General features: G+C 40.9%; 1 protein-coding gene across 1 annotated transcript in view; it reads right to left on the reverse strand.

Moving 5' to 3' along the window:
- The window catches only part of LOC310869531 (RNA-binding protein Musashi homolog 2-like), a 295,317-nt gene that overhangs the window by 76,884 nt on the left and 200,975 nt on the right, over positions 1-17,458 (reverse strand). The window contains 1 exon segment of the mRNA XM_083780315.1: positions 11,691-11,773. Coding sequence (XP_083636441.1) covers positions 11,691-11,773 — 83 coding nt within the window.

Here is a 17,458-nt window from a genome sequence, read left to right on the forward strand (position 1 = left end):
CCGAATGGAAACAAGACAGCAAGGACTTTTATCAGTGATCCCTTTGGATATGTGGTTGACTGTATCCTGTACTGATTACACTTCTGCCAATAATGTATTCAGTCAGTGAATCAATAGGTATTCCCCAGTCCCCATTGTATTTCACTGTACTATGGCTCCCCCTAATGGCCGTTTTGTACCCAGTATGGTGGAGCAGAGGTGATGCAATCTGCGCATGATCACAACTGTCAATGTGTGCCTCTGTGTTGACAGTCCACACTTAGTTACTACATATGGAAATATGGAATATACATTTGGATCTGGGTGTTTTTCAGCAACACTAACTCAAAGGTAGGAAGCAACTTTTCAATCTACTGCATCTGTGGTGTGAAAATATTTGTGTTAAGTGTTGTTGATGGTGTTGTGACCGTTTGTTTTTTAGTGTTTGGTAAAGTTTTGCACGGTTCAGGTTGGGTTAAGGTTTTGGTTTAATGTATGACATGGGTTATTCTTGGTACGTGGTGACGTATTTTGTCACATTTGCATGGTTCATGATGTCTTATTGTTTTGTTTTAATGCATGACATGGGTTATTTTTGGTATGTGATGTGGTGTTTTGTGACATTTGCATGGTTCAGGTTGTCTTAAGGTTTTGTTTTAATGTATGACGTGGGTTATTTTTGGTATGTGGTGGTGTATTTTGTGACATTTGCACGGTTCAGGTTGGGCTAAGGTTTTGGTTTAATGTATGACATGGGTTATTTTTGGTATCTGATGTGGGGTTTTGTGACATTTGCATGTTTCAGGGTGTCTTAAGGTTTTGCTTAATGTATGACTGGGTTATTTTGGTACGTGATGTGGTGTTTTGTGAGTTATGCATGGTTCAGGGTGTCTTAAGGTTTTGTTTTAATGCATGAGTTGTATTATTTTGGTATGTGATGTGATGTTTTGTGACATTTGCACGGTTCAGGTTGGGTTAAGGTTTTGTTTAATGTATGACATGGGTTATTCTTGGTATGTGATGTGGTGTTTTGTGACATTTGCATGGTTTAGGGTGTTTTAATGTTTTGTTTTATTGCATGACATGGGTTATTTTTGGTACGTGATGTGATGTTTTGTGATATTTGCACGGTTCATGGTGTCTTAAGGTTTTGGTTTAATGCATGAGTTGTATTATTTTGGTAAGTGGTGGTGTATTTTGTGACAGTTGCACGGTTCAGGTTGGGCTAAGGTTTTGGTTTAATGTATGACATGGGTTATTTTTGGTATGGGGTGTGGTGTTTTGTGACATTTGCACGGTTCATGGTGTCTTAATGTTTTGTTTTATTGCATGACATGGGTTATTTTTTTTTTTTTGGTAGATGGTGGTGTATTTTGTGACATTTGCATGGGTCACGGTGTCTTAATGTTTTGTTTTAATGCGTGACATGGGTTATTTTTGGTACGTGGTGATGTATTTTTGGTATGTGGGTATGTGGTTGGGGAATTTTTACATGGTTCATGATGTCTTAATGATTTGTTTAAGGTATGAGTTGTATTATTTTGGTAAGTGATTGTATGTTTTGGGGTATTTGCATGGTTCAGGTTGGCTTAATGGTTTATTTTAATGTATGACTTGGATTATTTTTGGTACATGGGAGTGTATTTTATGGCGTTTGCATGGTGCATGGTTCAGGCATCCCCCGGGCATGTCTGTGACCGTTTGAGATGTGAGGTTGGGGTTAATACTGAGTAATGTACGGTTAGTTCATGGTAGTAGGGTACATGTTTAAAGTAATCATGTATATCATATTGGCGTAACTAAATTTGAAATGAGTTGACTGGACTATGTATTTTTAGATGAACACACTATGTTGTTCACCTACAATTATTCGGATCGATGACTAGAGTAGATTGACGGCATTTTACAATAGCTACTATTAGGTATTATTGACATTTAAAGTTAGATAGACTATAGTCTATACTACATGGTGGTATAGGCATCCATGGATTTCCAGGGAATTCAACCCGAATCTGTAGACGGGGCCTGTACACAAAACACAATGTTTTGTGTTGACAATAACTACGAGGCAATAACAGCCATCATACTAGTAAATATTATTTATACTAGTTAAATTATCTAAACTCGGTGATTTGACATAGACATTTTTTCACGATACATAGGAAAACTCTAAACTACATGCATAATAATAAAATATGGTTGAATGTTTCAAATAGTGGATAGTTAGAATGGGTCATGCATGTTTTTAATACAAACACCTTAACATCACCATGTCTGATGGTGCAGTGTGTAAATGTAACAGGTTATCTACATGGTGTATACTAAACCATGTAATACTGATGTACCGATGTTTTTCCAAGAATTCAGAACGTATAGTTTAGAAAATTGTGTAAGTCTATACTATACGAGGTCTTTAGATCATGGTCAGCACCAAATATCATACCAAAAGTCTGTATCTTATGTTTATCAGGTTTTATTTTGATCAGAAAATAGACAATTATGCAGATGAACATACACTGTAGCACAACATGGAGCAAAATGTACAAGACAATGAATTCACCAGGACATCAAATATACTCAGTCATCAACTATTTATAATGTATGTATATATATATATATATATATATATATATATATATATAGATATATATACAACGATGCAATCAGGTCAATCATAGTGGCAATAGTTATGTCCTTGATTATTATTTTTTGGATCATATCAGGGTAAATCCTTCCAGTAATGCAAATAAGATGTACATAGCCTATGGATTCTTGACATTGGCAGTGGTCCTACCTCAATACCGCTAGTTCTCAATATCTTAATAACCCCCGGTATAAAATCATCAGTCCACAACTTGTTCATTAAATCTTTAAAATGATTGTAGAAGTAATATCGGGGCGTAATATTCAAACATGTGTGCTCGGTTTGACTAGAATGGTCTATGCGGCAGCCGTTGCAATCATCCTTCATCTGTTCGGTTATAGCGTTTGCGAGTAGTTGACCAACATGTATTTTCAGAATATCTGTAAGATTTGTGGGGTTTGTCCCACCAAACTCATCCAAAGTCAGTGGCCAATTCAGGGGGTATGGCGGCGAAAGCAATGGTGTGTCGGAGGCTGGAGGGTCATGGGGAGCAGTTGAATTTGGGGCTGATAGGTCTACCGTCTCAAAATACTCTGTGTCCCCCGCACCATAGCCCCAAAATGCCCTCTCAAAATGTTCATCGTTCTCCGGATCATAGTCGCAAAATGCCCGGGCATCATCATATTCATCGCTGTCCGTATCTGCAGTACTGATGTTATGCCACCACGGGGGGTGTATACACGGTCCATTGCGGGTCCATCCACCATGAGAGGTCCCTTCATTCGAGTTTGATTCTCCCAATGAAGAAGTAGAATCCTCCATGGTGCGTGAATGGCGCAATATACCGGCAATAATGAGTTAGCATTTTACCTATAGTGTAGGAGGGGGTGGGCTGGTAGCTGCAATTGTTGGTCCATCGGTTTCTAGATCAGAGTGGGGCGTGGGTGCATCGTTTTCTAGGGCGCTGTACGAATCATGATTTACAGGACGGTTATCCATTGAGAATAATGTAGCGCCAGCTGGCTTTGGGGGATCACCGAGCGAGAAGCTACTATGTCTGGGATTACCGAACGAGAACCCCGTAGGTCTGGAATGGCTTGTCTGGTAATCCACAAGCCTCAGTTTCTTTTCATTGAAGTAGTCCATTGATCGTGAATCCACACATTTGGCGCCTCTAAGGTAGCCTTCCAGTAGGTCCAGAGATCGATTCTCTATAGTTGTGAAGAAATCCAAGGCTTCACACATCACATGCTTTAGAATCCCTAAATCATCCACACCAACGGCTAGTTGGATTGGAAAGCATTTCTCTTTCTCCATGATACTCTTAGGTCTTTCAACTGGGGTACCGCATTGAGATTTGTATCTTAGTAGCAACCATAAGTTTGACCTAGAACAGTCAACGATGAAGCCCTCAGTGTCACTACGTGAGTGTATTTCAGAGCTCGCCCGTACAAATCGAGATGGCTTGATATAGCCAGGGTTTATCTTTGTATCCAATTGCAGGTACTTACAGAACTCAAGAATAGGAGGGACCAATCGCTCAAATTCAGATGCATAGATGCGTATGTAAGGCAACCGGTCTTCAAAGATACTGTCGCCTGTTTCCAATGTATAGAGTTCAATACATCGATGATTCTTGAATGGAAAAAAAGACAGACGAATTTTCCGGCCGTCAGATAAGGTCCAAACTTTCCTATTCTCATCTTGGTAGCAGGTAGAGTACATGTTGTCTTTCTTTCTTCACGGGCAGCTAGTGTCTCTATTGTAGGATTACTCAGTTATGTAGTGTTATTCTCCGTATTTAACAACATCCCTGGAGAGGTGGAGCCTAAAGAATAACTGCCATACTAATCATGGTCGACCTTTGAGGTCAAACAGAGTTTTTTATACAGTACCGGATACGTTACACCCTCCCCAACAAAAGAAAGGCAGGATCATCACCAATGCATAATCCTAATTAGTTACAATAGTCGCAAAGTTTAGTATACTACCACCGTAAGAACCTAACTAGAATCTAACACCGGTAATAGTGTAAATATATATATATATATATATATATATATGAAATAAAAACAACAATGAAGATATGTTGATTTTTTTTTAATTACTGAGAAACATAGCATGTATTTACACAAGTATGTTACACATTACATTTAATAGACATGTTCAGTTCATTCCCATTCGCTTTGGGGTTTCAACCAGGTAGAGTTGGGTTTCAACCATCTAGTTTTTAGGTGAAGCAGACGCTGAGATCGTCGACATGCCTTGGGTGCAGACAGAGGGGAGGGTACGTCCTCATCACCAGAGTCTGCAGGGGATGGTGGTGGATTGGAGTAGTTCTCTGGTTCAGAGTTCGGTGCTCGGGAGGACGGGGTTGTAAGGGAGAGGTGTACAAATTCCGCATTTTCGGACAGTCCAGGAGTTTTCTTGCTCGTAGTCATGTCCAATGGTTCGATGCTAGCAAAATATTCCTCATCCGTATCGATTATTAACCCGTCCGACTCGAAGTCCTGCTCATCAATTCTCGACATATGATTACTTAGCAGCTCCGCAGCCATGATCTCGTCCTCTGCCCTCTCTTTGTATAATTCAAAATCAGTGGTATAGACAAATCTACCCCATGTTGAATTATATTCCTGTAGTCTGGGAGGGGTGATATACTGACTATATCGCTCGGGTTGCACAGGTTCAACGGGGTTACGTGGTTTACCCATAGCCTCCATGACTAATACTGTGAGGAGAAAGTTGATGACAAGTGGTGGTTCCTGAGAAATTATCTACTATAGCCTTATCCTCTGGTGTGAATAAGCCTTATCCTCTGGTGTGAATAAGCCTAACTCTCTTTGCTCTATACATACATCTAGATCTGAGCCCTCCCTTTTAATTAGTTTGTTCCTTAGCTATACACCCCACCCGTCTCAGTGATTATTCATGGTAGTGTCTACAATACATTTACACTGATACATTTCAACTAGGCTATTAACTTATGTTGTCGTCAACAGTTTCAAACCAGTATCTAAAAAAGAATGCATGTTTCTACATGTACATGTATCAATTTTTTTTTTGTTAATTATTAGCCATACGATTTTGGACAATATTGATCGATATACTTTATAATTTAAGCTTGGAGAGTCCACGGCATAGGCTATATAGAGTAGATGCATAGATGTAGATAATATCCTTATTGCCAGTATATTGCGCCATTCACGCACCATGGAGGATTCTACTTCTTCATTGGGAGAATCAAACTCGAATGAAGGGACCTCTCATGGTGGATGGACTCGCAATGGACCATGTATACACCCCCGTGGTGGCATAACATCAGTACTGCAGATACGGACACCGATGAATATGATGATGCCCGGGCATTTTGCGACTATGATCCGGAGAACGATGAACATTTTGAGAGGGCATTTTGGGGCTATGGTGCGGGGGACACTGAGTATTTTGAGAGGGTAGACCTATCACCCCCAAATTCAACTCCTCCCCATGACCCTCCAGCCTCCGGCACACCAATGCTTTCGTCGCCATACCCCCTGAATTGGCCACTGACTTTGGATGAGTTTGCTGGGACAAACCCCACAAATCTTACACATATTCTGAAAATACATGTTGGTCAACTACTCGCAAACGCTATAACCGAACAGATGAAGGATGATTGCAACGGCTGCCGCATAGACCATTCTAGTCAAACCGAGCACACATGTTTGAATATTACGCCCCGATATTACTTCTACAATAATTTTAAAGATTTAATGAACAAGTTGTGGACTGATGATTTTATACCGGGGGTTATTAAGGTATTGAGAACTAGCGGTATTGAGGTAGGACCACTGCCAATGTCAAGAATCCATAGGCTATGTACATCTTATTTGCATTACTGGAAGGATTTACCCTGATATGATCCAAAAAAATAATAATAATCAAGGACATAACTATTGCCACTATGATTGACCTGATAGATAGATAGATAGATTTTATTTCGATCAATAAAAGGAGTACATACAGACGTACAGTACATACATGAATTTCCACTAGTGTTACTAGTGGTACCGAAAAGGTGAAGGCTGAAGCCGAGGCTTATTGCGCCTACCCTTGTTTGAGCAATATTCAGAATACACTATGATTGCATCGTTGTATATATATATCTATATATATATATATATATATATATATATATATATATATATATATATATATATATATATATATATACATTAGAAATAGTTGATGACTGAGTATATTTGATGTCCTGGTGAATTCATTGTCTTGTACATTTTGCTCCATGTTGTGCTACAGTGTATGTTCATCTGCATAATTGTCTATTTTCTGATCAAAATAAAACCTGATAAACATAAGATACAGACTTTTGGTATGATATTTGGTGCTGACCATGATCTAAAGACATCGTATAGTATAGACTTACACAATTTTCTAAACTATACGATCTGAACTCTTGGAAAAACATCGGTACATCAGTATTACATGCTTTAGTATACACCATGTAGATAACCTGTTACATTTACACACTGCACCATCAGACATGGTGATGTTAAGGTGCTTGTATTAAAAACATACATGACCCATTCTAACTATCCAGTATTTGAAACATTCAACCATATTTTATTATTATTATGCATGTAGTTTAGACTCTTCCTATGTGTCGTGAAAAATGTCTATGCCAAATCACAGAGTTTAGATAATTTAACTAGTATACATAATATTTACTAGTATGATGGCTGTTATTGCCTCGTAGTTATTGTCAACACAAAACATTGTGATTTGTGTACAGACCCCGTCTACAGATTCGGGTTGAATTCCCTGGAAATCCATGGATGCCTATACCACCATGTAGTATAGACTATAGTCTATCTAACTTTAAATGTCAATAATACCTAATAGTAGCTATTGTAAAATGCTGTCAATCTACTCTAGTCATCGATCCGTATAATTGTAGGTGAACAACATAGTGTGTTCATCTAAAAATACATAGTCCACTCAACTCATTTCAAATTTAGTTACGCCAATATGATATACATGATTACTTTAAACATGTACCCTACTAGCATGAACTAACCGTACATTACTCAGTATTAACCCCCCAACCTCACAGCTCAAACGGCCACAGACATGCCCGGGGGATGCCTGAACCATGCACCATGCAAACGCCACAAAATACACCCCCATGTACCAAAAATAATCCAAGTCATACATTAAAATAAACCATTAAGCCAACCTGAACCATGCAAATGCCACAAAACATACAATCACTTACCAAAATAATACAACTCATACCTTAAACAAATCATTAAGACATCATGAACCATGTAAAAATTCCCCAACCACATACCCACATACCAAAAATACATCACCACGTACCAAAAATAACCCATGTCATACATTAAAACAAAACATTAAGACACCCTGACCCATGCAAATGTCACAAAATACACCACCACCTACCAAAAATAACCCAAGTCATACATTAAAACAAAACATTAAGACACCCTGACCCGTGCAAATGTCACAAAACACCACATCACATACCAAAATAATACAACTCATGCATTAAAACAAAACCTTAAGACACCCTGAACCATGCATAACTCACAAAACACCACATCACATACCAAAATAACCCCAGTCATACATTAAATAAAACCTTAAGACACCATGAACCATGCATAACTCACAAAACACCACATCACATACCAAAAAATAACCCAAGTCATACATTAAAATAAAACATTAAGACACCCTGAACCATGCATAACTCACAAAACACCACATCACATACCAAAATAACCCCAGTCATACATTAAATAAAACCTTAAGACACCATGAACCATGCATAACTCACAAAACACCACATCACATACCAAAAAATAACCCAAGTCATACATTAAAATAAAACATTAAGACAACCTGAAACATGCAAATGTCACAAAACACCACACCACATACCAAAAATAACCCAAGTCATACATTAAAACAAAACATTAAGACACCCTGACCCATGCAAATGTCACGAAATACAGCACCACGTACCAAAATAATACAAGTCATACATTAAACAAGACATTAAGACACCCTGGACCATGCAAAATTCACCATACACACCAGCACACACGCACACGCACACGCACACACACCCACACTCACACAGCCCCCAGCAAAAGCAATACCTTAAGACAACCTGAACCAGGCAAATGTCACAAAACACCACACCACATACCAAAAATAACCCATGTCATACAATAAAATAAAACATTAAGACAACCTGAAACATGCAAATGTCACAAAACACCACACCACATACCAAAAATAACCCAAGTCATACATTAAAACAAAACATTAAGACACCCTGACCCGTGCAAATGTCACAAAACACCACATCACATACCAAAATAATACAACTCATGCAATAAAACAAAACCTTAAGACACCCTGAACCATGCATAACTCACAAAACACCATATCACATACCAAAATAACCCCAGTCATACATTAAACAAAACCTTAAGACACCATGAACCATGCATAACTCACAAAACACCACATCACATACCAAAAAATAACCCAAGTCATACATTAAAATAAAACATTAAGACAACCTGAAACATGCAAATGTCACAAAACACCACACCACATACCAAAAATAACCCAAGTCATACATTAAAACAAAACATTAAGACACCCTGACCCATGCAAATGTCACAAAATACAGCACCACGTACCAAAATAATACAAGTCATACATTAAACAAGACATTAAGACACCCTGGACCATGCAAAATTCACCATACACACCAGCACGCACGCACACGCACACGCACACACACCCACACTCACACAGCCCCCAGCAAAAGCATGTCCCTGACAGGGTCCATACGAACTATTGATCCCAGGACCACACACCCCAGATAGAATCAATACCGCTATCCCATAGCCTGCTCAGAAGAAGGGGGGGGTGCAATATGCCCACATATGCTATGGTTGGTCCCACACACCCAGCAAAATCAATATCACCATGCCGATGGGGTCATAAAGATTAGGATCCCTGCACACACACCCCCGAAACATCATGTGTCTCAGTGCATGAGTCCAAACAACCCCTAAATGTAAAGAATATATGCACCACATGAACTTATTCATAGTAAACAGTATTTGATTCTATCATATTACTGACATTGATAGTAAATAACGGATACAAAAGTACTATATTCATGTGTTTACTAGCATATTTACTAGCACACCAGGTATAAATGTCTGGAATCACTCAACATTCAAACGTCTTTTAGTGATTTAACTCTCTGATTTACAGAGTTCATAGGACCCCAAGTTGATACAGGCATATCGACGAGCAAACCAATGAAGGTAGACAGAACCATTTATAAAATGATAGGCATCTATCGTACTCAGCATGGTGTACTATGGAGTGAAAGATACCGAGACAGGGGCTATAGGTAATGGTCTATTGAAATAATAGTAAGAGTCCTAGATATGGAGACTGTTACGAGTGACATATTGTGAGAATTGCAGATCTGCTACTTTTGCATCATTATGCCTTAACACACCGTCATACTTTCAAAGTTTAGAAACCATGTGAAAATTGGTACCAATGGTTAATGACTAGCCTTATACTCTAAATAAACTGTAATATTATATAATACTGATAAAGAAGATAGTCACGTCCGAAGATGTGTATTGAACTCTACTTAACTAAATCCAATGGTCTAAAATAAAAAAACCCATATCATGTCAATTATACTTTTTTAAGCATGCATCATCTATACCCCTCCTGTATTTTGCCTAAATGCTTTACCTTAAACATACCATAGGTGCCTGTTATATCACAGACTGTCACACAGTTAGGGTTGAACATAATTTTTAACAATGCTACTCAGCCATCATCGGCTTGGCTAAATGACAAAATGAAGAAGTCAGTAAAATAACAAAATGGTGAATTAAAATACTAGATGAAAATAACAAGTGCCGCCGACCTCGGACATCAGCACTGTCTAGAGCCATGACAGAATCGACAGATGGAGGAGTACAATATGCCCACACAGGCTAGAAACTGCTTGTCTTGCATCCAAACCGGCCGGCCACAGTCTGTTGATTTTGAGGAAGTCGCATAGATGGAGAAAGTTGAATGATCACACACACAGACCCACACACCCACACAGATAGAATCAATAGAACAGTTCGCCTACACAAATCAGTGCATGCGCAGTTCAGTTTGAACAGATGGGGATGTGAAACCAATTCGAAAACAGAACTAGAATCATATTGATCCCCCAACTGCCAAAGATGAAAATGCATTCATACATAATCAATATGCTGACCCAAACACGATCAATATGATGAGATCCTCACACAAAAGCAGAACTACAATCATGATGACACTAACTGCCAAACTGGCAAAGTGCCATTAGCAAAATCAATACGATGAGATCATCAGATACCGGAAGCTCCAATCAGCACAATCAATATAATGACGTCATCGGAAAATGCTAAAATGCCACGCCCACCCCTCTAGGGACCGCCCTGGGAGGCATTATGGTCCCTGGGGAATAATCATGCCTCTTACTACTACTGGTGTTAATCCCTGTTTAATGAGCTCCCGCTTTGCCAGTGGCTTTCCAGCCACATCCCTGGACAGTGCCACAGAGTTTCTGTGTGTGTGTGTGTGTGTGTGTGTGTGTGTGTGTGTGTGTGTGTGTGTGTGTGTGTGTGTGTGAGAGAGAGGCTCAACTCTCCAGTCTCTAAGATTGACAGTCAGAACTCAACCACACAATTTCATGGTTTGTGGGCAGTGCATACTGTACCACGGCTTTCCCAACTCGAGACCTGTGTGTGTGTGTGTACATGTGCAGTGTGTGTGTGTGTGTGTGTGTGTGTGTGTGTGTGTGTGTGTGTGTAGTTGCTTTTACAGTATGCACCAGCACACAGAAAACTGGCATGTAGTGAAGAGTGTGTGCATGTGAACACAAACCCATCCCATGGGCTTTGGCTATAGCCAACACCGCGGGAAAGAGGAAATCAAATATTAATCCTCGCTGACGCCATATTGAAATTGAAAAAAGAAAAAAAAAAAAAAATAGGGAAAAAAAGAGTGGACTTACCATTTTATTATTGATTTCATGAAAATGAATTTCACAGACTTTCTCTACGACGTCTTCGGCTTCAAAAGTTATGAAGCCAAATCCTATGCAGAGACACAGAAACAGGGGAGAGGGGGATAGGATAGGCAGAGAGATCGGGTTAGTGGGCAACTTTTCCATGACCATAAAAAGCACCATAGTCTGATTCAAACTCGCACGACGGTGTCAAGTGCTTAAAAGAGCAGCTGTGTACGACTCTCATGAAGATGCTCCTGGATTCGAAACGTCGGTCCGCATGAAGCACCTTACAAATGAATAAAAAAGGCATTTATAGTGCCTCATTTTCATTTTGACATAGTTGGGGCTTTTCTGCCTTTGTTTATAGATCACAGTGTAGATAAACAGGGAACAGGGGGGAGAGAGAGAGACGGGGAGAGACATATGCAGCAGAGATCGTTGAGACCGGGACTCGATCCCGCGATGCACTGCCAGCCAGGCCGCATGTGCCTATAGGTGCCCGGTCCGCTGGACCACAACCCAGGCCGTGCCTCATGTCTCACAGCGTGTCGCGTCAGAACACGCTGTGAGCTGTGAGTATGTCTGCTATTTTCAGCATGCAAAGCCAGCGCACAACAAAGTATGAATCAGGCTTCATTATGAGACACACTGCAATACGTGGGCCTCTTTTTGGAGATTGGCACGGGCAGACAAAAGTGAACAAGTTAACAAGACGTGCATTGTCCTTGCTAAATAAGGAATATGATGGAATCTGCCACGTTATTAAGGGCACTGGAGGACCTCTGCCACAAAGACAGGATGGGGAAAAGAACAGCACAAAGACCATTTAATGAGATTCATGGAGCCAGAGCTCCAGCATCTGAATTTCATTAAATGCATTTTGTGTTCTTTTCATTGAAGTTTCAACTGTATAACAAGCCCTCGTTTTTATGTTAATGCGGGCCTCGAAAATGAACGTACCATTGACTGAGGGATTTTCATTGGGTATTTTATGAGATAAAAGCTTAACCCTGTCTTTCAGTGCAAAGACAGAGGGACTAGATGGCTTCAGACTGCTGAGCACAAGAGGATTGCAATGCTCCCCACTGTGTTTTGATGGTGACGCACAAAGCAATCTTGCGACTGTATAGTCCAGGTTGAAAGGGAAACCGATATTCTATTGCTTTGTGCAAAAGAGGGAGCCCCCCCCCAACACACACACACACACACAGTCTGTGGGGGGGAAGGCAGCGACGGGTGCTGAAAGAAGATGAGTTTCATTTCAATATTGAAAACCACATTCGATGAAATAAAAACGTTTCAGGGATGAACTTAAACAGACATTATGATAAACAGCCCCCGTTTGACTGACGGGCACACATGCACTTTATCTGGTAAGTCGTTACAAAAGAAGGCTGGATGCTGTACTAAGGATAAACTATATCACCTGCTGAATGTGACCAGGGTACTGATGCACTAATACAAGCAGGGAGACAAAGGTTCAGATGTCACATGTTGATGCATATTATTATAATGGTCCTGGAAGGACATTCAGCAGCTATGCATGCAGTCAAACAATCATACATGGACAGCGATCAGTTCCACTGTTAGATCACTGATAATGACTTTACGAAATGGATCAGGGTTAGAGGTTGCCATTCAAGTGAACTGTATGCCCCCAGCGTACACACACACACACACACACACACACACACACACACACACACACACACACACACACACACACACACACACACACACACACACACACACACACACACACACACACACACACACACACACACACACACACACACTAATGTCATAATAGCTGGCTATCATTTTCACACACATAAACAATCTGGATCTAATGTACTTATTATTTAGTCACACGCTCTTATTAAAACTTTCCATTGGTTCAATATTTATGAAAAACACAGACACACTAAATCACTTAATCACAATTTTCACCGCAGCAATATTTTCAATAATCCAAAGTGGTTTAGATCACATCTCTGCAATGTTAGGCATCACACTGGAGAGGGCATCATTTACAAATGTACAACATAACACATTATAGTACGTCTCAACGTTTTTGTATCATTACCAATTTTACTGGAAAATAGCTGGGTTTGTTTTATTATAATTTTTTTACGAACGGTTTAAAGCTACAAGATGTAGACTTTATATTGTTTGATCTAACTTTGGTTTGCAGCCGGTCGTAAAATCACAGACGGATTCTAGTCCTGTCACCACTCTATCACAGTTCACCCACTTCCCAGCGAGTGAGCTGGCCGGTTCTATCCACCGCTTGAAATGAGAGTTCCTCCAGATGGAGATTGAGGGGCAGGTCACACCAGACTATGTGCTAGGAAACAGCTTTGCCAACAACAGTATAGTTTCGTTTTTTACCAGACAATCTTGATCTTGGGAGTCTTGTGTCAATGACTGTCAAGACCTTTTATTCCATACGGTTTGCTTTTAATTGGCTTCAAAATGTGTGGGAGGGACCTGTTTCTTACAAAGAATGCCATAGAGATTATTATCAACCCCAAATTAGAATGGTATGTTGAGGAGTCTCTATAGAGCACACCTCCAAACGCGCGTTCACTTCTGCCCAATATAAATGCGAAACGTGGCACCGTATGCCGTGGAAATGCTATTTCCCCCCAGCTTCCAGCTGCAACCCCACAAGCGTGGAGCACCCCTTTCTAGTTGGAATAGCATGGGCAGATTAAACAACAAGAATTACTAATGTGATGTTATTCTATAAGACAGGATTTCAATTTATACCCGGGAGCTCGAACACTGCTGTAGGAGAGTGTGAGATGAGCGGGGCACGAGAGGTTGCACATGAGGCGAGTTAAGAGGCGTGGTTTTGGGAGCTGGAATGGCACCGAGTTACCGGCTTCCCTTCCATGTCCACGCCGCCTCCGCCAGCCACTTGTGACAGCAGACAAATAAGCCACCGGGATTCATTTGTCACAGAGGAGGGGATGGGAGGGGAGCTATAGTCTGGGCCTCTGGGAGAAGTGGACGGTCATGAGAGAGAAAGCAAGAGGGCAGAGATGGAGATGGATGAAGAGTGGGATGGAGAAAGAGAGGAAAAGACACATGACAAGTAGAGAGGTTAACTCGTGCTCCCTGTCGCCGCCGCCGCGCCCCACCCCCTCGCCCCACCCCGCCCCACCCATCGCTGCCACACACACCGAGGCGAGCAGCTCCCCATTTAACTTGACAGGATATTTTTCACACAACAGCTATGGGCTTATGAGCCGGGTCAAAAGCTCCGGCAAGACAGACCGGCCTCTATCAGCAGTATACAGTTAAAGCTGCCGAGAGGGATCAGTGGTCGAAATAAACAGAAAGGAATCGTTCAAGCCGCTGTGAGCTGTTGAGAGAATGCGGCACAAATCACAAGGCGTCCACAAACACACTGTGTACCTGTCACACACACACACACACACACACACACACACACACACACACACTGTGTACCTGTCACATAACTCCACATTGAATCAGTGCGTCTTCAATGAAATGAGAGATCAGTAAAACCATCATCCATCAATATGCGCTCTTAGAATCCGACTGCAAAACAAAACGCGCACATACACACGGTCACGCGCACGGACACACACACACACACACACACACACACACACACACACACACACACACACACACACACACACACACACACACACACACACACACAGCGCCTTAGTCCATCCTGGTCTACAGTGGTCTACTCTAGAGAGTATCTAGCCTCTTTTACAGACCATTCCAGGCTGCAATGCAACAGCGGCAGGCAGGCAGGTATAATATATGACTGGCCTTTCATCTATCTCCCTCACCACCCACCCTTCTGCAGGGTTAACCAGCCATGTTAGATTGTACTCATGTCGACTGCTTTCCTGTTCCAAACCTCCAGACTGTGAGATTATCGAGGTCTGTCTGGATCGACAGACACAGGGGCCTTTAGTTTGAGGGTGGCAAAACATTAATGTTTATCGGCAGCACAATTGATGGGTTGGGGTCAGTACAGCTGGTGCTAACAAACTAAAAAGGTGGTCTTAAAGACCCAGTGAAATGAAAAATATGTTTTTCACACGTTTAGAGGTCATCATAATATGGGCATACATAACAATGGATGCCAAAACAAATGGGGACATTTTCATTTTTGTGTATTTTTTTTATATCAAAAGTCCATAGAAATCTTACTTCCTTTGACCAAAACCGAGGCTCACATGCATATTAATGAATCTTGATTTCATTCACCCGTTTGATTCCTCTTGCAGGTGGTTTTGATTAGAGACATATACCGGTACTCCCTTTTCTTTCTTCCCAAGATGACATTGTATTGTATTTCTCGTTTTAAACTTAATTATCACGCTAAAATATGTATCTGAAAACATTATAGGTTCAATTAGCCCATTCTGAACGGGCACCCATTTTGGTGTTAGCATCATGTTATGCTTTAAGCTATTGAAAAATAGCAGATCTACAAGCTCATATCGCGCCACCGAGTGGCGCGATACGAGCTTGTAGGTCTGCTATTTTTGAAAAATCAAAGAACGACTGACATTTTTAGAATCTGATCTCAGGTCAGAATGGGTTCATCAGACCAGTGTGTGTCCCAGTGGAAACCTCGTATGAATCTGATCTCAGGTCAGAATGGGTTAAAACTAAGCCATGAGCTTTGCTGCACGTCACTTTGTCACTTTGCAAACAAACACTCTGCATGTGCGTGCATGTGTCCGTCCGTGCATGAGATGGAGCTACGTCCCATAGCCTGAAGGGCCGATTGGTTCAGAGCGTTCAGACCTGGCATTTGAGGCTGAAACTTCAAAATAAAATGCCCAAATTAACCATTTCACCCCGTCTTTAACAAACAGGACCACCACAAGAACACTAGCATTTATAGCATTATATTTCACCACTTAATTATCCAGTCTATGTGGTTTTCTAAATAAAGGGCAAGGAGGGATGTGACATTTGTTTGCTGGTTAGATATGGCTGTAATTAACCAAACGTGGGACATTAAATAGTTAGCTGAATATTGCTGACACGTACACCCATATGCAGGAACACCACATCCACAGTGGGTGTGTGTGTGTGTGTGTGTGTGGGGGGGGGGTCTAGCAATGCTTGGGAATCTTGGCGCTGACTTGAGATTCTGTTAGCTCCTGCAAGGAACTTGGAGAAAACATTGTGCAGAAGTTTAGTGCCCTTAAAGGACCACTTTTCAACCCATCTTCATATAATAGGTCCTCACTAATAATCATGATAAAATGCCACGATTCTTTTCTACTCTGTCTCATAGGAGGGCTGTGGGCAGTTTAGAAACCGTCTTCCAGTGACATCATCATTAGGCAGAATCTTTTTTAAACAAGATTTTTTTTTACAAAAATGTTTAGATTTTCATTATCGTGAGAACGATGGCTTCCATTTTCGCATTGCAACTTTTTAGGACTAGAAAGCCTGCCGTTTCTATTAGCTTGTATTCCCCATCTATGATGTCACTGGAAGACGGTTTCTGAACTGCCCACAGCCCTCCTATGAGACACAGACCGAGTAAAAAAAAAATGAATTGCGCCATTTATTCATGATTATTAGTGAGGACCCATTATAATGAAGATAGGTTGAAAAGTGGTGAAGTGGCCCTTTAAACTAGAGGCTAATTTAATGTGTCAAACACCCTCACCCACTGTAAAAAATAAAATAAAATGTTTTTGGCGAGAGGAGGATGCTCTTGGCGGCTGGCTAGACGCTTGCTTATTAGAGAAGGG

This window comes from Protomyctophum parallelum, assembly GCF_964188405.1.
Source record: "Protomyctophum parallelum genome assembly, chromosome: 1".
Lineage (NCBI taxonomy): Eukaryota > Metazoa > Chordata > Actinopteri > Myctophiformes > Myctophidae > Protomyctophum > Protomyctophum parallelum.